This window comes from Chiloscyllium plagiosum, unplaced genomic scaffold (genome assembly GCF_037043375.1).
Source record: "Chiloscyllium plagiosum isolate Xiang-an unplaced genomic scaffold, Cpla_swu_hap1 HiC_scaffold_30, whole genome shotgun sequence".
In the NCBI taxonomy this organism is placed as follows: Eukaryota; Metazoa; Chordata; class Chondrichthyes; order Orectolobiformes; family Hemiscylliidae; genus Chiloscyllium; species Chiloscyllium plagiosum.
Window position 1 is genome coordinate 54,971,707 of NW_028270168.1, and position 24,803 is coordinate 54,996,509.

Below are 24,803 nucleotides of genomic sequence, written 5' to 3' on the forward strand. Positions count from 1 at the left end.
AAGAGGGCACAATGTAGAGAGAAGCAGGTGGCAGATTAAAAACTCTGAGACTCGGACGTTTTCCCAAGGGGATAACGTGTTAGTACTGTTACCAGTGTTGGGAGATCTCTTCCAAGCTAGGTTTAGAGGTCCCTATCAAATTGAGAGAAAAGTGGAGTCAGTTGAACTACCATGTAAAGATGCCAAGTAGAAAAAATGGTATCGGGTATGTCATGTGAACATGTTGAAAACTTATTATACTAGAGAGAAAGAACTAGAGAAACAGGTGTTAGTACTGCCCCGGGGAGTGAGGAATCAATTCTAGATGTGGTAGATTTTGATTTGCCTCAATATGTTAAAACATGAAGAAGTCCTTGAGGAGTGGGATAGGTTAGTAAACTTTCTGTCTCAGGAGATAGAATGTAGCTGAAAGGTTTGTTACTGCAGTACGATGACGTGTAAGAATCAGGTATGGAAGACTAATGCTATTGTATGTGAAATATACGTAGGGAATACTGCTCTGATAAAGCAACACCCCTATCGGCTTAATCCTTTCAAAGCCAGACAGGTCCAGAAGGAGGTGGAGGCCATGCTCAATGAGGATATCATCGAACCGAGTCAGAGCGAGTGGAGTTTGTCAATCATCTTAGTTCTCAAACCGGATGGGACGCAACGATTTTGCATGGATTATCAGAAAGACAACATTGTTATAAAATCAGACTGATATCCAGTAATGAGATTGGATTGTATCGAGAAAGTTGGACAAGCCAGTTACATCACCATGTTGGACTTACTGTGTAGTTACTAGCAGGTACCTTTATCAGAGAAGGCAAAATAATTTTCTGCATTAGTCCAATAAAATCCCAATTAAGATTTACAAAAAAAACCACATTTCAAAACCAGCCACCTTTGTTGATTCTCCTTTGTAGATTTTCCTCTGTAGATTTTCTTGAGGTCGGTTTTGACCTGTGGGATAGCTCTTTGCCTCTCAAATATTAACAGATTACAGCACTGAATTGTTTCTGTGTAGCTGGTTCAATTTAGCAGAGGAGTTTATCCCGTGTTGTAACAAAAAGCTCCAATCTTGTATGCACAGTTTATGTTTTCAACTGGAATGGATCCAGCCATTCCTGACAAAGGAACATATGCAGGCCATTGAGTTTGCCCTATCAACATAATTTAGTAACCATTAAATAAAGGGATTGTACAGTATAAGGGAAACATTGGTTTAAAATGTAATGTATATTTATATTGAAATTATGGTTTTGTAGCCTGGTGGAAGAAATTACCAAGGTTTCCACAAGACACTAAAGGCAATATGTAGAAATGATGGAGTATTCAACTCAGCCACGTTTGGGCCAATTGACATTAACCATGATCTGTCAAAGCCTCTCCACCAGAAAATTGATCATTTTTGTGAAAGCACCTTACAGTAAGTATCTGAGTTATCAGCACAGCACTTCAACATAATGGTATGTGACCAATCAACGATTATTAATAATATGTAACTTTAAGCATCATATTTCCTTGTTTAGTAAATGCAGTTCAAAGCCTAATTATTTGCTGATATTTTAATAGTTTATGTTCATTAATGCAGAGATCTTGTCTGTGGTGCTGTCATTAATCCATGTTGCTCAATAGAACAAGCTGTGTTGAGTCCTATGCTATTTAAATAATATTCAGAAACTTTGAGAATGCTTCCTGAGAGGTTATAAAATGGTATTCTCCTTACACTGTTATGCTTAGGTCCTTCCCCATAGTAATGTTCGAATAACTGGCTTGTAGTCCAGACATCGTTTCCTGAATGAAGAGCCTGGATGCTTTACCACTGAAGTGGGTTGTAAGAGCTGAAAAAATTCCCAGCTTTTCTGGCCTGATTCAGACACATGGGCTCACAAAAACAGGATCTTGTTAACTGGGATGAGGGGTGGTTGCAGGGGTGGGCTGACCCAAAAAAGACATTGGACTTTAGGGAATGTTCACTGATCATTGTACAATGTTCAGCATCATGTACGACCCTTCAGATACTAAAGCAGTTAATGTTCAAATGTATCAAGACCTGCAAAAGGCAAGCAACATTCGCACCACATAAATACAAGATAATTGCTATCGCCAATAAGAGACAATCTAACTACCCTTTGATATTCAAAGGTGTTATTGTGACTGAATTCCCCCTGCCAAAATCCTGGGGGTCACTATTGACCAGAAATTCAACTGGACTTGCCACATAAACATAGTCACTATAAGAGTAAATGAGAGTCTTGGAACCCTGCAATGAGTAATTTATAGAATCCCTACAGTGTTGGAAGCAGGCCATTCAGCCCGTTAAGACTACACCAACCCTCTGAAGAGCATCCCACCCAGACCTGCCTTCCCCCACCCTTACACCTTGCATTTACCACAGGTAATCCACCTAACCTGCACATCCCTGGACACTACAGGCAATCACCTAACCTGCGCATTTTTGGACTGTGGGAGGAAACTGGAACAACTGAGGAAACCTACACAGACACCGGGAGAATGTGCAAACTCCACACAGACAGTTGCCCAAGGTTGGAATTGAACTCTGGTCCCTGCCGCTGTGAGAAAGCAGTGCTAACCTCTGTGCTGTCCCAGTGACATTCACCTCACCAAAGCCTTCCCACCATACAATGCACAAGTCGGGAGTGTGATGGAACACTCCCCACTTACCTGGATGGTTTCAACTCCACCAAAACTCAAGAAGCTTGACATTATCCAGGGCAAAACAGCCTACTTGATTGGCATTACATCCACAAGTGTCCACTCCCTCCACCACCAATGCTCAGTAACAAGTGTGTGTACTATCGACAAGATGCACTGCAGCAATTCACCAGGGCTCCTCAGACAGCATCTTCCAAACTCATGACTACTTCCATCGAGAGGGACAAGGACAGCAGATATGAGAAGCCCACCACTAAGTTGTCCTCCATACCAATCACCATCTTGACCTAAAAACACATTGCGATCCCTTCAAGGGCTGTGGGTCAAAATCCTGGAAGTCCTTCCATAAAGGTGTCGTGGGTCACTCTGCTGCACATGGACTGCAGCAGTTCAAAAAGGCAGCTTGCTACCACCTTTTCAGTGACAACTAGGGATGAGCAATAAATGCTGGCCAGCCAATGATGCTCACATCCCATGAGAGAATAAAAACAAAGTGGAAATTGTAGGCAGCGGCAAAGAGACAGCAACAAGAGGACACAGATTTAAGATAATTGGCAAAAGGACCAGAGGCAACATTGGGACTGTTTTTATTGACAACAACATCCATTTATTTCACACATCTGACATAGTAAAATTGTCCAAAGAGAATGATCAAACAATACGAAGATTGGTGGAGTTGTGGATAGTGAGGAGGGTGTTGTCGGCTGCAAAGGGACTTAGATATGGTGCAGAGCTGGACTGAGGAGTGGCAGATGGAGTTCAACCCTGTCAAGTGTGAGGTGGTCCATTTTGGAAGGACAAATAAGAATGCGGAATACAGGGTTAACGGTAGGGTTCTTAGTAACGTGGAGGAGCAGAGGGATCTTGGGGTCTATGTTCATAGCTCTTTGAAAGTTGCCACTCAGGTGGATAGAGCTTGTAAGAAGGCCTATGGTGTATTAGCGTTCATTAGCAGAGGGATTGAATTCAAGAGTCGTGAGGTGATGTTGCAGCTGTACAGGACCTTGGTAAGGCCACATTTGGAGTACTGTGTGCAGTTCTGGTCGCCTCACTTTAGGAAAGATGTGGAAGCTTTGGAGAGGGTGCAGAGGAGATTTACCAGGATGTTGCCTGGAATGGAGAATAGATCGTACGAGGATAGGTTGAGAGTGCTAGGCCTTTTCTCATTGGAAAGGCGAAGGATGAGGGGTGACTTGATAGAGGTTTATAAGATGATCATGGGAATAGATAGAGTAGACAGTCAGAAACTTTTTCCCCGGGTACAACAAAGTGTTACAAGGGGACATAAATTTAAGGTGAAGGGTGGAAGGTATAGGTTCTTTACCCAGAGAGTGGTGGGGGCATGGAATGCGCTGCCTTTGGGAGTGGCAGAGTCAGAATCATTGGTGACCTTTAAGCAGCAATTGGATAGGTGCTTAAGCTAGGACAAATGTTCGGCACAACATCGTGGGCGAAGGGCCTGTTCTGTGCTGTATTGTTCTATGTTCTATGTTCAATGTTCTAAATAAACTTGGAGACTGATCTACATAAAATATTAGAACAAATGAGCAAAGATTTGATCAAGGAGACACATTTTAATGAGTGTTTGAGCAAGAGAAAGGAGAAGGAGGAAGAGAAGGACAAAATTTCAGCTTTAAGGCATTGATAGCTGGAAGCATGGCTGTTTACATAGAACATAGAAGAATACAGCGCAGTACAGGCCCTTGGGCCCTCGATGTTGCACCGATCCAAGCCCACCTAAACTACACTAACCCACTATCCTCCATATACCTATCCAATGCCCTCTTAAATGCCCATAAAGAGGGAGAGTCCACCACTGTTACTGGCAGGGCATTCCATGAACTAACGACTCGCTGAGTGAAGAACCTACCCCTAACATCAGTCCTATATCTACCCCCCCTTAATTTAAAGCTATGCCCCCTTGTAATACCCGACTCAATACGCGGGAAAAGGTTCATACTGTCGACCCTATCTAACCCCCTAATCATCTTGTACACCTCAATCAAGTCACCCCTAAACCTTCTTTTCTCTAGTGAAAACAGCCCCAAGTGCCTCAGTCTTTCCTCATACGATTTTCCTTCCATACCAGGCAACATCCTGGTAAACCTCCTCTGCACCCGTTCCAATGCCTCCACATCCTTCCTATAGTATGGCGACCAAAACTGCACACAATATTCCAGATGCGGCCGTACCAGAGTCTTATACAACTGCATCATGACCTCAGGACTCCGGAACTCAATTCCTCTACCAATAAAAGCCAGTACGCCATATGCCTTCCTCACCGCACTATTTACCTGGGTGGCAACTTTCAGAGATCTGTGTACATGGACACCAAGATCCCTCTGCTCATCCACACTACCAAGTATCCGACCATTAGCCCAGTACCCCATCTTTTTGTTATTCTTCCCAAAGTGAATCACCTCGCACTTAGAAACAGTGCGAACAAGCAATATTGAGATGCCCAAAAGATCAGCAATGAAGATGTGCAAGTATCATAGAAGATTGTCAGACTGGAGGAGATCATGGAGATAGGGTGCATCAAGTTCATGGGCACTTAAAGACATGAGAATTCTAAGACTCAAGCATTTCCAGGCTGAAAGCTGATGTAGGTCAATGGGCATGTGGTGATAGGTAAATTAGACGGGGTGTGAATTAAGATCCAGGCAACAGAATTTAGATGAATTAAAGTTTATGGTGAGTGCTGTGTTCTGAAATGCACTTTCTGACATCTAGGTCCAATAATAACTTAAATACTTGAAGGGAGAAAGAGGGAATAGGATCTATTGGATAGCTTTTTCATGAACGTGGATGACATGATGGAACAAAGGTCCTCCTCTTTTGCTGTGTCATTCTACCATTCTATACTATCACAGTTAGTCCAGGTTCATAGACAAACAGGGAACATGCTCCATAAGCTTCCATTTGGTAATGGTATGGAGACTCCTGGGTCCCAGGGTCCGGGATGTCTCTAGATAGAGTCTACAGGATTCATAAGGGGAGGGAAAGCAGCCAGAATATGTGGTACATATCGGTACCAACGACATAAGTAGGGAAAGGGAGGCGGACCTGAAAAAAGAATATAGGGAGTTAGGTTGGAAGCTAGAAGGCAGGACGAGTCGAGTAGTAATCTCAGGATTGCTACCAATGCCACATGCTAGTGAGATTAGGAGTACAGACTAAGTGCAGATGAACACGTGGCTGCAGGACTGGTGTAGGAGGGAGAGCTTCAGACATGTGGATCATTGAGATACCTTCTAGGGAAGGTGGGACCTGAACAAGAAGGGCGGGTTGCACTAAACTGAAGGGGTACCAATATTCTGAGTGGGAGGTTTACTGGAGCTCTTTGGGAGGGAGGTAAAAGAGGTTTGAGGAGTGGTATTGCTAATCAGGGATAGTATCACAGCTGCAGAAAGGGAGGTCTACAGAGTCAGTATGAGTGAAAGTCAGAAACCTGAAAGGAGAGTCACTGTATTGGGACTTTTCTACAGACCCCCCCCCCCCCCCCCCCATAGCAACAGAGATACTGAGGAGCAGATTGGGAGGCAGATTTTGGAGGCAGAAGTAACATGGTTGTTATCACAGGTGACTTTAAATTCTCTAATATTGATTGTAACTTCCTTAGTTCAAATAGTTTGGATGGAGCAGTTTTTGTCAGGTGTGTCCAGGAATGGTTCATGACTCAACATGTACAAAGTCCGACTAGAGGGGAGGCTATATTGGATTTGATGCTTGGTAACAAACCTGGTCAGGTGTCAGGTCTCTCGGTGGGAGAGCATTTCGGTGATAATGGTCACAATTCCCTGACCTTGATTATATTCATGGAGAGGGATAGGAGCAGACAAAATGGGAAAGTATTTAATTGGGAAAGGGGGAATTACAATGCTATTAGGCCAGGAACTGTGGAGCATAAATTGGGAGCAGATATTCTCAGGAAAATGCACAACAGAAATGTGGAGGTTGTTTAGGGAGCACTTGCTATGAGTGCCAGGTAGGTTTGTCCCACTGAGGCAAGGAAGGGATGGTAGGGTGAAGGAACCTTGATTGACAAGAGATGTGGAACATCTAGTCAAGAGGAAGGAAGAAGCTTATTTAAGGTTGATGAAGCAAAGATCAGACAGACCTCTGGAGGATTACAAGTTAGCCAGGAAGGAACTGAAGAATGGACTTAGGAAAGCTAGAAAGGGGCATGAAAAAACTTTAGTGGGTAGGATTAAGGAAAACCCTAAGGCATTCTACACTTATGTGAGGAACAAGAGGATGGCCAGAGTGAGTGTTGTGCTGATCAGTGATAGTGGAGGGAACTTGCACATGCAGTCAGAGGAGGTAGGAGAGGTACTTAATGAATACTTTGCTTCAATATTCACTACTGAGAGGGACCTTGACTTTTCTGAGGACAACGTGAAACAGACTGATATGCTACAACAGGTTGATTTTAGGAAGGAGGATGGGCTGAAAATTTTGAAAAACATAGGAATAGATAAATCCCCTGGGCCAGACGGGATATACCCTAGGTTGCTATAGGAAGAACGGGAAGAGATTATCTTTGCGTCCTCACTGTCCACTGGAGTAGTACCAGATGTCTGGAGGGTGGCAAATGTTATTCCCTTGTTCAAGAAAGGGAATAGGGATAATCCTGGATGTTACAGACTAGTCAGTCTCACATCTGTGGTGAATAAAGTATTGGAGAGGATTCTGAGAGACAGGGTTTATGAATACTTGGAAAACCATAGTTTGATCATAGATGATCAGAGCATGGTTTTGTGAGGGACAAATCATGTTCACAAACCTTGTTGAAGTCTTTGAGGATGGGATAAAACACTTGGATGAAGGTACAGCAATGGATGTGGTGTACATAGATTTTAGTGAGGCATTTGATAAGGTTCCCCATGGCGGACTCATTCTGAAAATAGGGAGGCATGGGATACAGGGAAATCTGGCTGTCTGGATACAGAATTGGCTGGCCCATAGAAGACAAAGGGTGGTAGTAGATGCAAAGTATTCATTCTAGAGCTCGGTGACCAGTGGTGTTCCACACGGATCTGTTCTGGGATCTATACTTTTTGTGATTTTTATAAATGACTTGGATGAGGAAGTGGAAGGGTGGGTTAGTAAGTTTGTCGATAGCACAGAAGTTGGTGGAGTTGTGGATAAGTTGGTGGAGTTGTAGCTGTTGTAGGTTGCAACGGGACATTGACAGGATGCAGAGCTGGGCTGAAAAATGGCAGATGGAGTTCAACCTGGAAAAGTGTGAAGTGATTCACTTGGAAGGTTGAATTTGAATGTAGATTACAGGGTTAAAGGCAGGCTTCTTGGCAGTGTGGAGGAACTGGGGTTCATGTCTGTAGATCCCTCAAAGTTGCCACCCAAGTTGATAGGGTTGTTAAGAAGGTGTATGATGTGTTGGCTTTCATTAGCAGGGGGATTGAGTTTAAGAGCCACAAGGTTATGCTGCGGCTCTATAAAACCCTGGTTAGACCACACTTGAAATATTGTGTTCAGTTCATTATAAGAAGGATGTGGAAGCTTTAGAGAGGGTGCAGAGCAGATTTCCCAGGATGCTGCCTGGACTGGAGAGCATGTCTTATGAAGAAAGGTTGAGGGAGCTAGGGTTTTTCTCATTGGAGCGAAGAAGGATGCGAGATGACTTGATAGAGGTGTACAAGGTGATGAGAGGCATAGATAGAGTGGATAGCCAGAGACTTTTCCCAGGGCGGAAATGTCTATCATGAGGGGGCATAAATGTAGGGTGATTGGAGGAATGTTTTGGGGAGATGTCAGAGGTAGGTTCTTTATACAGAGAGTGGTGGGTGTGTGGAATGCACTGCCAGCAGGAGTAGTAGAGTCAGGATACAGTAGGAACATTTAAGCACCAATTGGACAGGCACATGGAAGATCGTAAAATGAAGGGGATGTAGTCAAGTCTGATCTTAGAATAGGATAAAAGGCTAGCACAACACCGAGGGCTGAAGGGCCTGTACTATTTAATGTTCTATGATTTGGCAGCGACATTCTACTGGTCAAGAGACTTTAAGCCTACAGTTCGCTTTTACTTGGGAAGCGAAGAAGTCAGGGGAGCCCACAAATAACTTGCTTTGCCCAAGTCTGATCAGTTCTGTTCTGCTGTACTGGCTCACGGTCTGCTAGTTACAAATAGATACTATGTCTCCTCTATCTGTCTCTGTCCCCACTCCTCACTTCTGAAAAGGGATTGGTACAAGGTATTTCTGATCGTTCAGTCTGAAGTTGCAATGATTGAGAAATTGCAAATGTTTAATTCTTGTGGGAATAGACTTGGTGATTTTTTTCATGTATCCTACTTTGTACAACAGGTTTAACAAAGGTCGAAGGAATTCAATGAAAGGACGGTTCAATAGTATTAAATTATCACTGACAAACATTATTGATGAGCCACTTCCCACCAAATCTACTGCAGAAAATTCATGGGTTTGGAAATGCCGAAAAGATTTCATGAAAACTGAGGTCAGTGGAACTTGATATTCACGTGGTGGTGAAAATCATATTATACAACCTGCAGATGTACAGACTTTCAAAGAAGAGTCATCAGACTTGAAACATTAATTGTGTTTCTCTCTCCATAGATACTGCCATATCTGTTGAGTGTCTCGGGCTTTCTATTTTGATTTCAGATACAAACGGTTTGATATTGAAACAAAGTTTAAGCCCATCAAATAAAAGGGATAGGGACAGCTGGGGTTAGCTGCATGATAGGAAACAGTGTAATAGTGAAAGACTGTGTTTTGGGTTGGTGAAGGTGTACAGTGATATTTCCCAGAGATCAATGTTAAAGACCCCTTTTTTCCTTGTCATATTTTGACAGCATGGGGGAATTAAGCACAAATATAACATTTACAGGTGGTTTAAAATAAAAACTTGGAAATATAGTGAACTGCGAGGATTGTGACAAAGTTCAAGAGGACAGGCTGGTGGAATGGGCAAATGGAATTTAATCCATGAAAGTGCCAAGTGAAATATTCACTTAGGAAGAAGGAGGAACAACAAGGTAATATAAAGGAATTAATTCTAAAGCAACAACAAGAGAAGAGGGAGCTGGGTGCATATTCATTAAACATGGCAAGATCTTGCGCTTGAGAATTGGAGATCAGGAAGTTCTAAAATACTGATTTGGAATCAACTGCCATATTGTCATCAATGTTTGGTGAATGTGGCAGGTTTGGTGCAGGGATTCCCGAATCATGGGCTGCAATTCCTTATAGGGACACAGGAGTCACATTGGGGGGGGAGGGGGAGCGGGTTGTGAGCACACTCTCTGATATACCAGTCCTCTTGGATGCTATTTCCTATTAATAAAGTTGAGAATATGCTGTAGTTTATTGACTGTTTTCCCCACCAGTCTGTCCACTTTCAATAATCTGTGCATGAGGGCTCAGTGGTTCGCACTTTTGCCTCACAGCGCCAAGGATCCAGGTTCAATTCCAGCCTTGGGCAACTGTCTGTGTAGGTGTTTGCACATTCTCTCAGTGTCTATTTGGGTTTCCTCCCACAGTCCAAAGATGTGCAGGTTAGGTGAATTGGCCATGCTAAATTGGCTATCGTGTCCAGGGATGTGTAGGTTAGTCGCATTAGTCAGGGGTAAATGTAGAGTAATAAGGTAGGGGAATGGGTCTGGGTGTGTTACTCTTTGGAGGGTTGGTGTGGACGTTTTGGGCCAAATGGCCTGTTTCCACAATGAAGGGATTCTATGATTCTATGATATACACCCGGGAACCTCTACTCCTGCACCACCTTTAGAATTGTACTCCCAAGTTTATATTGTCTTTCGGTCTCTTCTGACTAATGTGCATCACCTCACACTTCTCTGCATTGAACTTCACCTGCCACCTATTGGTCCACTTGACCAACATGTTAATATCCTTTTGGAGTGCTACATTATCCTGTTCACTGTTTACAATTTGTCCAAGTTTTGTGTAATTTTCACACTTTGAAATTGTCCCCTGCAAACCAGGAACTAGATCATTAATATCTCCTTAAATGTTTGCTACTGCATCTCTATTAATCAATACCCTAACTTAAATCACTTTTGCTAGATCTGCTTTTCTCCTTTTTGCCCTTGCTTAAATTCAAAGTAGTAGTCTTGGGCCCAGATTTCTCTCCCTTAAATTGTATGTAAAAGTCAATCATATTATGGTTACTATTCCCAGGGTGCTTTCATTACCAGGTCTGTGAATAATCCTCTTTCATTGATCAAAACCAAGTCCAGTAGAGGCTGATTGGTGCCATAACATGCTAAGACATTGTCCCAAAAACATTCAATGAATTCCTCTCCCAGACAACTTTTTCCCGTCTATATAAAAGTTAAATTCCCCCATGATAATTGCTGTACTCTTTTGACAATCTTCCATCATTTCTTCTTGATACCCTGTTCTACCATGTGATTACTATTAGGGGGTCTACACAACTCCCAGAGGTGACCTCTTTTCTTTACATTCCTCATCTCCATCCAGACTGCATCTATATTCTAGTTTCCTGAATTAAGATCATACCCCTCTATCGTGCTGATATCATCTTCGATTAACCGAGCCAGTCCTCCACAATTGCCTCACTTTCTGTTCATCCTAAATATCACAAACTCTTTAATATTGAGATCCAATCTAGGTCACCTTTCAGCCATGCCTCATGTAATATACACTACATCATATTTATTCATCTCAATTTATATCACAAGTTCATTTATGTTGTTTTGAATGTATGTATATTCAAATACAGTCCTTTAATTTTTATCCTTTTATCATTTTTGTAACCTGTATTCTTACATTTTTTATTATTAGGTCTGCATTCTTCCTGGCGTCCTTCTGCATTCTATCCCTACCTGCTACTGTCTGTTTATCATTCATTCTTTCCTGTTACTTTTGACGCACTGATTCACCACAGCTTCCCAAATTTGGGCCCTTGCAGTCAATATTTTATTTAAAACCTGCTCTGCTTCTCTAGATATGCAGCTGACAAGAACACCTGTCCCAGTATGTTCAGGTATAGACCATCCCACAAAACTGGAACCCACTTCTCTCATACAAGTCTTTCAGGCGCACATCCTTTAACTGCCTTTATGCCAATTCACACTTGGATCATGTAATAATCTAAACATTATTACCTTTGAAGTTCTGCTAATTAATTTGATGCCTAACTCCTTGTACTGGCTATGCAGAACCTCTTTTGTAGTTCTACCTCAGTCAATGGTGGCTCCATGAACCATGATAACTGAATCTTCTCTCTCCCACTGCAAGTTCTCCTCCACGGCAGATACCCAGAACCTCGACACTGGGCAGACAACTCAGCATCTGGAGTCATGCTCCTTGCTGCAGTAAGCAGTGTCAACCTCCATCTCCACTCCATTGTAAATATGTTTGCTCAGGATCACACTAGTATCCTTGAACTCCCACATTCTGTAACTATGCCTCACTGGGATGTTAACTGCAGGCCACTCTTCCCAGTCTGCTCCACACCAATGCTGACTGTAACACTCTTTCCAGTCTGCTTCACTGTGATTTTGACTGCAGGCCACCCTTGCTGGACTGTTTCATTGCAGTGCTGACTGCAGACCATTCTTCCCCAGCCACAGATCTGCTACTTTTATCAGCCAATTTATATGCCCCTTTCTAGGATCTAATGTTATCCCTGACTTCCCTTGTTTGGCACAGTTGGGCCCTTTTCCCATTTTATTTTCATGCAAATCATGAATGAAAATTGTTATGGTTCCTCCAGGTTCCCTTTAAAGTTTGCCATTGCCTATCCATTATCATCCTTTTAAGTAATGTTTCCCAATTAATCACAGACAGCATACACTATATGCAACTGAGTTTTCTTTATTTAGATTAGGACCTGAATCTCAAAATCAATGACAGAACAACGTCGATTATCCAAACAAGACGGGCGGGGAGTATCTTTTTCAGTTAACTGAGAGTTCGGATAACGGATTGTTCGGATAACTGATTGCGTCTTTACGGGACCTTGCAATCTTGTTCGGATAATCTGAAATTCAGATAATTGATGTTTGGATAATTGAGGTTATCTCCACTTTAACAAGTTATCATACTTTCCCCAAGGGGTCTCGCATAGCTAGATTGCCAATTATTTCTTTCTCAATTTTGGATGTTTCAATAAGGTCACCTCATTCTTCTTGATTCTAATGAGAACAATTTGTGGGATTCTCTGCCACAGAACACAGTTGAGGCAAAAATGTTGAGTGTTTTCAAGAAGGAGTTAGATGAGTTCTTCGGACTAAAGGGTGTGTGGAGCAAGCAAACACGGTGTACAAGGTTGGATGACCAGTCACAAAGGAACTCAAAGGGACGAATGGCTTCTTTTAGCTCCTATTTTCTATGTTTCTAACCTCACCTTATAAGACCATCCCTCCATGCCAGTATATATTTTCCCTTAGATAAAGGCCCAAAAGGGATGTGACTACAGTGTGTTTTGGTTTTGGTCTCGGACCACTGCCTGCGTAGTCACCTTTGCAGTTGTTTTTACGTATTTATCAACCGCAAAGTAGGTCGAACCTCCACGTGGTTCCCCCCGGTAACGACCGAAACGAGGAGGCTCTTGACGGTGGCGATTTTAAGCTGTTTGTTGGCATCTTAGTCTGGTTTTTATCAGTGTTTTACCATTGTTTTACCATTGTTTTATCATTGGTTATCTTTGGTTTTACCTGGTTTTACCTGTACTTTGTCCTACGGACGGTTTTATCGTTTTACCGTTGTCTGAGCGTTACTCGGAGTAGGTCGGCGAATACGACCTGTTTCCGTTTTTGTGAAAGATACGAGACGGCTGGTGACCTTTCGGTCTGCGAGAAAAACTAAATTTGGTTGAGGCGTTATGGCTGATTCCAGGATATCCGGTTGGGTGGGAGACCGGGTAAATAACCGCCCCGCACGGTGGCTATTGGCGGCCCCGTGCATAAAGTGTGCAAGCCAAACCCGAATTGTTCAATCCGTCTCAGTCCAGACCCAGACGGACGAGACCTTACGATTTGTTCCGGCCAGGTTGTCCTCGGGCAGGCACGGGGACACCGATAATAGTGCCCAGAACAGTACTATGGAAACTCGAATGGATAGGCTGAGAGAGAAGGCCCCTCTACAGCGCAGTCCACTCAAGAGCTGGACAATTTTTAATTCGAGTTTTAAAGGGCCATTTAATTTTAAGTGTAGCAGAGTTCCGGAGAGCGAGGATGAGAGAGGGGATGAAAGGATTGTCCATCCAATAAGTGTAGAGAAACCTGAGGAATTAGAAATAATTGTTAACTACCCCATAGACGATTTTACGTGTAAATATTGTAAGAATGTTTATAACACAACGGGGGGTTTTAGGAAACATCTTAAAATATGCAAAGGGATTAAGGCCATTAGGATAAGGTGCAGTAAGGATAAGGTTCCAGTTGTGGTCTGGCTTGTATCTTGTATAGTTTTAATAAAATCTTCGTACTTTTATACTCTATTCTCTTCGAAATAAAGACCAACATTCCATTAGCTTTCCCTATAAGCGACTCAATCTGGATTTTTGTGATTCATGCATAAAGTTGCACAAATCCCTCTGTTGTGTAACTTTCCACAGGCCTTCTTCACTTAAATAATCAGCAATTATTCTTCCTGCCAAAATGCATTACCTCATATTTTGCCAGATTATTTTCCAACTGTCAAATTTATGCCACTCAATGAACTCTCTTATCACTCCGTGTCTTCCTCATCACTTGTATTTCCACCCAATTTTGACTTGCAAGTGTTGATGTTGGACTGGGGTGTACGAAGTTAAAAATCACACAACACCAAGTTATACTTCAATAGGTTTATTTGGAAGCACTAACTGTTTGACTATAATCTAGTGTTGTGAGATTTTTAACTTTGTCCATCTATTTTTGTCATCTGCAAACATCTGCTACAGTGCATTCACTTTTTTCATCGAAATCATTAATACCCATTGAAAATAATTATTGCCCCAGAACTGATCCCTGTAGCACTATGCCATCCCCCTTTTCCCAACTCTATCTCTTCTATTAGTTAGCCAGTGCTCCATCTGTGCTAATATACTAACCCAACATCCTGGGCTATTACATTGCCTAATATGTGGTACCTTAATAATGAAATCAGATGCTACTAATATATTGCAATAATACATTTATATTATGCTTGTTAATGTTGTTTTAAGGATTGTGTACTTATGCACACTGACAACTTACTCTGGCTCACTAAATGAAAGATGCTTTAACTGTTGTAACATGTGAAATTGCTTGTGTTCTTTTTCTTAGGGCTCAGAAAACCTGGCTGTGAGACATGATAGGAAGTGATTTGGGAAGCACTGATTCCTATCCCTAATAAGTACTGATCAAGTCTGTGATAGCTCAGTAGTCTTGTGCTGTTGGTTTCCTCATACAGTGGAAAATGGAAGAGAAAAATGTTCATGTGAATGTTTTGTGGTAGATATTGGCAGGGTCTTCAAAAACCCTGGAGTTTCCCACTTAGAGCCCACAAATAACTGTCTTTGTATGTGATGTAATAACAGCAAAATAAAGCCATCTTTATTTTGAATGAAACACATTATTGCTGGCAAATTGAAACAGAAGCTATGAACTACTTGTGCATTTACAAACTACAAACAATGTGTTACACCAACCAGGATATACAATATGATATTAACAACCTTTATTTTTTGACAGATCAACGGACTATTTTACGACTTGACAAAGCAGATAACTGAAAGAAAACAGCATTTTTATAATGCCCCTAACCTGTCTGTTCAATGTTCAATGAAACCAGCATATAAAGGTACTGTCTATTTTAAATGGCTGGCCTTGTGAACACTGACTGTGTAAAATAGCTGAGGCACGTACAGTGGCATAGAGGTATAATGTGTCCAGGAGCTACTGACTATCTCCAATGTGACCATCCAGCTTAGTCCAGATGACATTCAGTTTGTTGCCATCACTGAATCCTTATTAAGATACAACCATGTCTAAAACATATATAGACGGTCATGTCAATATTGCAGGTACAAGAACACAACTTTCACCATTTGACAGAATTCTAGCTTTAAGCTCATAGAATTATGCCCTTTTCTTTTATTTCCCGCTGGCTGCCTGGGGGATTGTTAAACAGCTGTTCTGTCTTGACTCTGCCCTCAATCTAATTGGTCTAACATGAATGAGAAATCCAGAGGTCAGACCTTCAGCAGTGCTTAGCCTGCAATGTGTTGCCTGCACTGGGCTGTCTTCCTGGTGCTGTTCAGGATCATTGTCAATTCTGTTCAAGCTGCAACATTTAAGGTAATTCCTGAAACAGCCATTTGTTGCTCAGTTGTGAAGAGTGTGGTGGAGGCAGGTTCACTTGAGTGAACAGGGTCTGGAATGTACTGTCTGAGAATGTGGGGTAGGCAGGTTCACTCGAGTGGTTAGGGTCTGGAATGGATTGTCTGAGAACGTGGTAGATGCAGGTTCACTCAAGTGGTTAAGATCTGGAATTGTACTGGCTGAGAAGTGTAGGGTCAGCAGGCTCAATTCAAACATTCAAAAGGGAATTAGATAATTATCTGAACAAAAAGAATGTGCAGGGTTCCAGAAAGAAAGTGAATCACTCGTTCAGAGAGCTAGTACAAGCACAAGTGGCACTGTAACAATGCTGTGACGTTGTAATCTTAAATAATTCAATATTTATGTCTTAGGAGTTTTCACTATCGGGAACAAGAACACCTGCATTTGTTGGGAACAAACTATGGCTAGAGTTATATAGGGGTGAGAATGGGAGTGGGTGCATTGGTCAAGAACGAGGCCAGGCTGAGATTTGAGTGTGAATGCTGAGAGCAGGACCAGGATTTTGAGGGGCAAGGGAGGGGAAACATTGGTGATACTGGGATTCAGGTCCGTGTTTTGGGACTGATTGTCGTGACTGTCTCTGCTTCAGCTTTCCAACATTGGACAAGCTAAAGATATCAAAACTGGATGGAGGTTAAGATGGAGAAGGCATGGGAAACTGAGTGACAAGCCAAGTGAGGAGGAGGAGATGCGAGTGAGAGCATAGAGGCACTTTGCCCCTCTCACTTTGAATGCATGTCCCCTATTATCAAACATTTCAACACTAAGAAAATGATTCTGACCGTCAATCTTATTGATGCATTTCATAATTTTATAAACTTCTATCAAGTCTCCGCCTCCGCCACTCCAAAGAAAAGAGCCCAAGGTTTTCTAGCTCCCACACCCTCTAATCCAAGCAGCATCTTGATAAACCTTCTCTAAAGATTCCACATGCTTCCTGTAATGTAGTGACCAGAATTGAACGCAATGCTCTGAGTATGGCCTAACCAAAGTTTTATAAGGCTGCAACATGACATCCTGGCTCCTGTACTCAATTCCCCAACCAATAAAAGCAAGTATGCTATATGTCTTCTATATCAACTTATGTATTTGCAAGGCCACTTTCAGAAGCTATGGACTTGAACCCCAAGATCCCTCTGTACATCAATGCTGTTCAAGATCCTGACATTAACTTTCTCTTAATGTTTGATCTTCCAAAGTGTAGCTCCTCTCACTTACTCAGATGTAACTCTATCGGCCATTTCTCCAACCATGTCTGCAACTGATCTTTATCCTGCTGTATCCTTTGTCAACCTTCTACACTATCCACAACTTCACCAATCTGTGTTGTCTGCAACTTACTAACCCACCCATCTATATTTTCGTTCAAGTCATTTATATATAATCACAAACAGCAGAGGTCTCTGTATGGATTCCTCCAGAATACTATTGTCCTGGATCTCCAGTCAAAAAAAACCCTTCCTCCCCATCTCTCTGCCTTTTACTGGCTAGCCAGTTCTGAATCCAAGCAGCCAAGTCACTGTGGATCATCACCTGAGCCCATTATACATCAGACCTCCAGTCCACGTTTACATTGGTGCCTGGGTGTCCTTGGAGAAGAAACATGTGGTGTCCATCAAAGCTCTTGATGCCTTTACAGAAAGATGCACACCGCAGGGAATACAGTATTTTATCTCCTATTCCAATTCCATTCTTGTTGAGTCCCTTCCCACTCACCTTTGATAGTTTGCATTGCCCATAGTAAGCTTTGCTTTTGAATATTTACTTGGCTATCTGGGTGTTTACTTGTGGTAGTTAGTGTTTAGAAAGGAAAACCGAACAGGTTTTGCTTGTAAATTTTTGATTGACCACATGGTGATTACTGGTAGACATTAATAGCTTAAAAACAAAAAAAAAGTCTGTGATTTGATGGTGGGAAATCCATTCAATTGTGTATAAAACACATCCGGCTATAATAATAGAGAATAAAAAGCAGACGCAGGAGGGGTCTTGTGCTGCAGTGATAGTATCCTTGCCTCTGGTTCAGGAGGCCAAGGACCAAGTTCCACCTGCTTTGGAAGTGTATGATGACAAACAATCAAGGTATTTTTCAATGTATAATTTCAGTTACATCACATTGTAAACTTTTGCTATAAGTTCTGTATCTTACAATTGTGTACTCCACAACCACCTAATTAAGGAGCAGCACTCCGAAAGCTAGTACTATAGCCTGGACTATAGCCTGGTGTTGTGTGACTTTTAACTTTGTACACCCCAGTCCAACAACGGCATCTCCACATCAGGACATCTCTGAACAGGTTGACCCAATGCACAACCTTTTGAGTTATTTGAAAATTATTTTGTTGTGCCTTAGTTGCACTTCAGCTGCACACTGCTGATCTTCAGGCATCTGGTGTTGCACAGTGGCAGCAGTGTGTACCATCTACAAGATACACGTCAGAAACTCACCAAGGATTGTCAGTTAGCATAATCTAAACCATGACCTCTGTCACCTTGAAGGACAATGGCAGCAAATGCATGAGAAATCTGCAAGATCGCATCCAAGCCATACACCATTCTGATTTAGAAATGTAACACAATCCATCACACTGTCAAAAATGTGGAACTCCCTCGCTGACAGCAACGGAGGTATCCATGAACCTCAAGAAAGGAGGTTTAAGAAAGTAGCTGACTACCACCTTCAAAGAAAATTTGGAATGGGTAATAAATTCTGATCTTTTCAATGAAGTGCACATCCTAAGAATGAAAATAATTATTTTTACGTTTCAGAAGCTGCACAAAAGAAAGGTGCTGGTGTTTTGCCTTTCATGAAGAAGATATTAAAGGATCATGTTGAACAAAAGCATGAGGAGTTTTTCAAAGATGCAAGAGACAGTGCGATGGAGCAATTCAATGACATGAAGGTTTCTTACAGATTCATACTGTTTTCTGGCTGAAGGTTTACCAATATATGCTGTGTATTTAAGTAAGATGCACACACTGAAATAAAAGCAGTGTTCCATAATACATAATATACACACACTGAAATACACACTCTGCAATACTCATTGTGTTCCATATTAGATAACGTACATGTACTGAGTTATACGTGCTGAAATACATGCTCTGTTCCATATCGGGAATTAAGCAGGTGTTAAGTTGTAATGAACAGATATTACATTGCATTTTTTTTTATCATGTTAAGGAGAAATTGAAGAAGGAAATTCATGGAAGAATGACCATCACCTTGGAACTTGGTTTCTCCCAGTGGTCTGGGCATAATCCTTTACCAGGTACCTGAACACTGGCTACACTTCACACATACATTCATGCTACCATTATTTAGAACTAACCCTTTACAATATTTTGATTGCAGATTTTCGAAATGAGTTTGATCAGATAAATCTAATCTGGGATGAAGTAAAGGATTTATCAGACACTGACTAATCATTTTGGATCTGTTTGTTTCTTTGAAGTTGATGTTATAGTACTATGGCCTTCTAAAAAAATGTACATCTTACTGATTTTGTGAAGCTCTCACATTAGTGAAAGATACATTATACTCCTCCCTCAATAGCAAATATATCCTCTTTTAGGTAGATACCGCACACGGTAGTCCAGCTGTGATCTCACTGTGGCACATAAATTGGCCTTCCTAATTGGTTACTGTACCTACCTGTCTACTTTCATTGACTGGCATACAGTACAAGGCTACCTGGACCTGTTTGTGCATTCACACTTCCACAAATATTATCATTTTATATTGCTCTTCCCTTCTGCTTTTAACACTGTAGTTTCATGTTTAGCCACATTCTATTGCATCTGCCTTGTGCTTAGCTATTGTTGTGAACTTGGGTAGAGTAATTCCAAATTGGGAGACAGGACATTTGATTTGCTGTGTGTAAAATTGTAAAGTGAGGAAAGTTTGGATTGGTCCTTTAAAAATGATGTGCTTTTCCTATGCTTAGAGATTTAAAATTATGTCTGTGAGAAGCAGCTTATGGGTTTACCAGTATAGAAAGTACCCAAATTGAAACATGTATTGAAAGTCCAAGCAGCATTTTTACCAAGATAACAGTTTTGGATTTTAGCCAATCAATTTAAACCAAGCACTTAGTTACCAAAAACCTATTAAATTTAAACCTGATGGTCTTGACAAAAGAATCAATACTACGTAAGAAATATTACTATGTCATCATGAGTATAAACAAGGCAGTAGTTGGACTGAGACCCCAGAACCAATTGCCATTTGCTAAGAGATAACAGCTCTCACAGTCCTCTATGTATTGGAGAAAGCATACTCTGAATGACATCAGTACCAACATCGGAGAAGGCATTTCAGACAAAAGAAAATGTTGGAGAAGGCATTTCGGTCAGAGGAAGACGACGGAGAAGACATAGAAAGTACCGAAGACATAATTTATGTTTTTGTATATGTGTGGGACTTGTAGTTATTGCAACAGCTAAAAACCGTTAGAATCTTGCTTTATTCAGAAATCGTTGGTAGTTTGAAGGAATTTATTCAGATTGTTCATAATTTAGTTAATTTGTTCGCTGTTAGAGTTAGATAAATAAATTGTCACTTGTTTTTTGTTTTTATTTGATTTAATCACTAAAGGTTGCTGAGAAACAGATTGCCCCTCTCTGCACACTCCTTTTAACATATTATAAAGCACATGGCCACTCTCTGGGTGTTTCAGTTTTGGTTATCATAGAGCAAAACCTCCACTTTATAACACTCGATTTGTCTAAATCACCTTGAAGCCCCATTGCATCTTCCTCACTGTTTGAAACAAACTCAATAAAATTTTAGACGAGACCAACAAATCTGGAAACAATTTATTACGGACTTGCAAGTACGGGCTGCAACTGCACAAAGCAATTGAGCGAATTAGACTTGGGTTAGTTTACAATTATACCTTTGAGCTGAGTGAGGTCACCTCTCCAGACTCCTAATTACCCAATCTCTCAAACTAGGCTAGATAGCTGCCCATCTTCGCTCCACCCTTGTTACTTCCCCTTCCCCATGTTGGCAACCTTCCTCCCTGTTAGTGCTGACTTTTTCATTATTTTGTCGATAGTACATCAAGATATAGTTTAACATTTTGTATCAATACTGCTGGTACATTCCATTCTCCGTACATTTCATCAACTTTGTATCATTTTTGTACAGCTCAGGCATTTTAGTTATCTCAGTTTTTTGCTGAAAACTTATTTTAAAAGTCATGATTCGGAGATGCTGGTGTTGGACTGGGGTGTACAAAGTTAAAAATCACACAACACCAGATTATAGTCCAACAGGTTTAATTGGAAGCACACTAGCTTTCAGAGCGACACTCCTTCATCAGATGATTGTCACTTTTTGGACTTAATATCGCCCATATTTCTTTTGTAAGATGTTGTGATTCACCTTTCCTCTTCAGACAAGAATGAATATTGTTGTAATTCATGCATACATTCATTGAATAAGAACCATTGCCAATCTACCTTCAACCCCTTTAGTATGGCTCCTCCATCCTTCATTGACAATTCATTCCTCAGACCCCAAAAGTTGCTGTTATTTAGCTTCATGACCTTAGTTTTGTATTTGGCTATTTCATCTTTGTGAAGAATTCTATCATATTATGGTTGCTGTTCTCCAAGGGACTTTGCATAACAAAGCATTTGAGATTACTACATTGGTTTTAATTGGGGATGTGCTTATATGCTTACAAAAGACAATATTAATCTGAAATAAAAAAATGTGTTGGAGAAATTTAACAGCTCTGCAGCCTCTATTTCTCTCTCCAAGTCCAATATGTTTCTTTTTAAGTTGCTTTTCTGTGTTTTTCATTACAGGAGGTTCTGCTATTATGCAGTTTAGATTAGATTACTTACAGTGTGGAAACAGGCCCTTCGGCCCAACAAGTCCACACTGACCCACCGAAGCGCACCCACCCAGACCCATTCCCCTACATTTAGCCCTTCACCTAACACTACGGGTAATTTAGCATGGCCAATTCACCTAACCTGCACATTTTTGGACTGTGGGAGGAAACCGGAGCACCCGGAGGAAACCCACGCAGACACGGGGAGAATGTGCAAACTCCACACAGACAGTCGCCCAAGGCAGGAATTGAACCCGGGTCTCTGGCGCTGTGAGGCAGCAGTGCTAACCACTGTGCCACCGTGCCGCCCAAAGTTGTTGCATTCTTGTGCGAGCCCTTGCTATGTAAAAATCGTGCAATAAAGTGCCAGCACTTAAAGTGTTCGCGGTGCAATTGCCTTATAGCCAACACACGTTTATATAAAAATAAATTTTATTGGCGGGAAGACCCACTACGCGTAATTTTTTTTCTCCAACCTCGATTTTCGAGGTCATTGTCCTGTTCCAGTGAGGCCCGAACCTGTCCTTCCAAGGTTTGGATCCGCCCCTCGGAGTTCTCTGTCTCTGTCTCCGATGCTGCAGTCCTTTGCTCGACTGCTTCCACACGTCAATTCAATGCCTGAATCTCCTGCTCATGCTTTGTCAGCATGGCAGTAATCAGTTCTAGCTCTGTGAGTGGATGCAGCTGTTCCACCAAGCTCAAAGGCGCCACCACAGGAGTTGAGGAAGCAGCTGCAGGAGTACCTGACACAGCAGGGGAGTGCTCTGCCTGCTGCACTCCCCTAGCTCCTTTTCCTTTATTAGTCTTCATCTCGACTCCAAAACATCGAAATCCAAATTTAAAAGGTTCTAGGTGTTCTGCCTGCTTTATGCTGAAAATGTTCTTCAGGGGTGGCTCATGGGGGAGGAGTAGGAGCCAACTTGCCTGGGGTATGGCACAGAGTACAACACAGTAGACTTTTCAGACTGCCACCATCTTGAATCTCCTGCCAACACACGTTTTAAAAGTTGGAGCTTTAGTAACAGTGTCCCTATTCGTTAATCGCTTTACATCCAATTTGCGTTGATGAAAACTGCCGTATAGCACAACTACCTGTATTCCTTCGACTTGAAATGAAACAAAATGAAATGCAATGACACATAAAAGCATGAAGCTTTGTGATGACTGAATGATTAGGAAGGCCACTGGTTTTAAAGTGCTGAATGAATTTGTGTTTTAAAATTCGGTCATTGTTATAATCTGGATTTAGTATGTTACTGATCAAGCGAATGAGATGAATGAAACAGAAACAGGAGTTCAAATTTCATCACACAAATTTTAGTTCAGTTAATTAAATGAATCTGAAAGATAAAAGCTAGTCTCAGCAATGATAATCATGAAGCCAGCAGATTGCCTAACAGCCTATCTGATCCACTGATTTCCATTAGGAAAGGAATTCTGCTGTTGGAACATGTGCATTTCCACAGCAATGTAGTTGATGTTTAAGTGCTCTCTGAAATGGCCAAGCAAACCACTCAGTTGTCAAGAAGATTTGTTACCACCTCTGAGAGGTAAATACATATGGCTATGCCAGTGCAGATATTAACCAAATTTTGCTGGGTTAGCTGAAATGAAATGAGAAGGAAAAACATGTGACGCCTAATGGTGACCTAATGACTTGTTAGTCACCGAATCATAGAGAAAGCACTGGAAAAGGCCCTTCAGCCCATCAAGTCTCTTCCAGTCAAAAACAACCACCTAACTATTCGAACTCCATTTTCCAGCACTTGGCCCATAGAATTTGCATACCTTGGCATCACAAGTGTATATCTAAATACTTCTTCAATGTTACAAGGGTTTCTGCCTCTAACACCCTTACAGGCAGTGAGTTCCAGATTCCCACCACCCACTGGGTGAAAACAAATTCCTCGCATCTCCTCTAAACCTCTGCCCCATACTTCAATCTAAGCCAACGGGGGGGGGGGGGTGTTAAGTTCCTTCTTGTCTACCCTATTTATGCCCTATCTATGCCCCTCATAATATTATATATCTCCACAATCTCCTCTGCTCTAAGGAAAACAACCCAAGTCTGTCAAATCTCTCTTCATAAATGAAACTCTGTAGCCCAGGGAACATCTTGATAAATCTTCTTTGCACTCTGTCTAGTGATATCACATCCCTCCTATGATATGGATTCCAGAACTGCACACAATACTCTAGCTATGACCTAACCAACATTTTATATATTCTCAACACAACCTCCCTGCTCTTAAACTGTATGTCTTAACTAATAAAGGCAAGTTACCATATGCCTTCATAGCTACCTTTTCCACCTATCCTGATATCTTAAGGGGCCAATGTGTGTGCTCAATAAGGTGCCTCTCATCCTTGGTGCTTCCCAGGGATCTACCATTCATCATGTATTGCCTTATTTCTCCTGGAGAACATGATTCCTGATGAAGGGCTCCTGCCCAAAATATCGATTCTCCTGATCCTTGGATGCTGCATGACCTGCTGAGCTTTTCCAGCACCACACTCTGTCAACTTATTTGTCCTGCCCGAGTGCACTACCTCACATTTATCCAAATTGAATTCAATTCACCACTTGTCAGCCCATCTGACCAGCCTGACTATATCTTACAGTCTAAGGCTACCCTCCTTAGATTGCCATCTCACTAACTTTGTATCATCTGGACAAATGGGAGGTGACGCATTTTGGAAGATCTGATTTAGGAGGGAAATGTGCTATAAATGCCAGAAGCCATAATAGCATCAACATACAGAGGGATCTAGGCATACAGGTCCACAGTTCCCTGAAAGAGGCAACACAAGTGGATAAAGTGGTCAAGAAGACATATACCATGCTTACCTTCATCAGTCAGGACGTAAAGAATAAAAATTGGCAAGTCATGTTGCAGCTATATGGAACATCAGTTAGGCAACATTTGGAATATTGTGTATATAGTGGTGCCTCGGAATCT

General features: G+C 41.6%; 1 protein-coding gene across 4 annotated transcripts in view; it reads left to right on the forward strand.

The window, feature by feature from the left end:
- Positions 1-21,736, forward strand: part of LOC122563766 (nuclear GTPase SLIP-GC-like) — a 147,118-nt gene extending 125,382 nt beyond the window's left edge. For all 4 annotated transcript variants that reach the window (XM_087976961.1, XM_087976960.1, XM_087976963.1 and 1 more), the window contains 6 exons: positions 1,251-1,411; positions 8,991-9,141; positions 15,347-15,455; positions 18,767-18,900; positions 19,182-19,269; positions 19,353-21,736. In XM_087976961.1, the coding sequence (XP_087833087.1) occupies positions 1,251-1,411; positions 8,991-9,141; positions 15,347-15,455; positions 18,767-18,900; positions 19,182-19,269; positions 19,353-19,423 (714 nt within the window). In that variant the 3' untranslated portion in view covers positions 19,424-21,736. The remainder of the gene's footprint in view (positions 1-1,250; positions 1,412-8,990; positions 9,142-15,346; positions 15,456-18,766; positions 18,901-19,181; positions 19,270-19,352) is intronic.
- Positions 21,737-24,803: the final 3,067 nt, after the last annotated feature.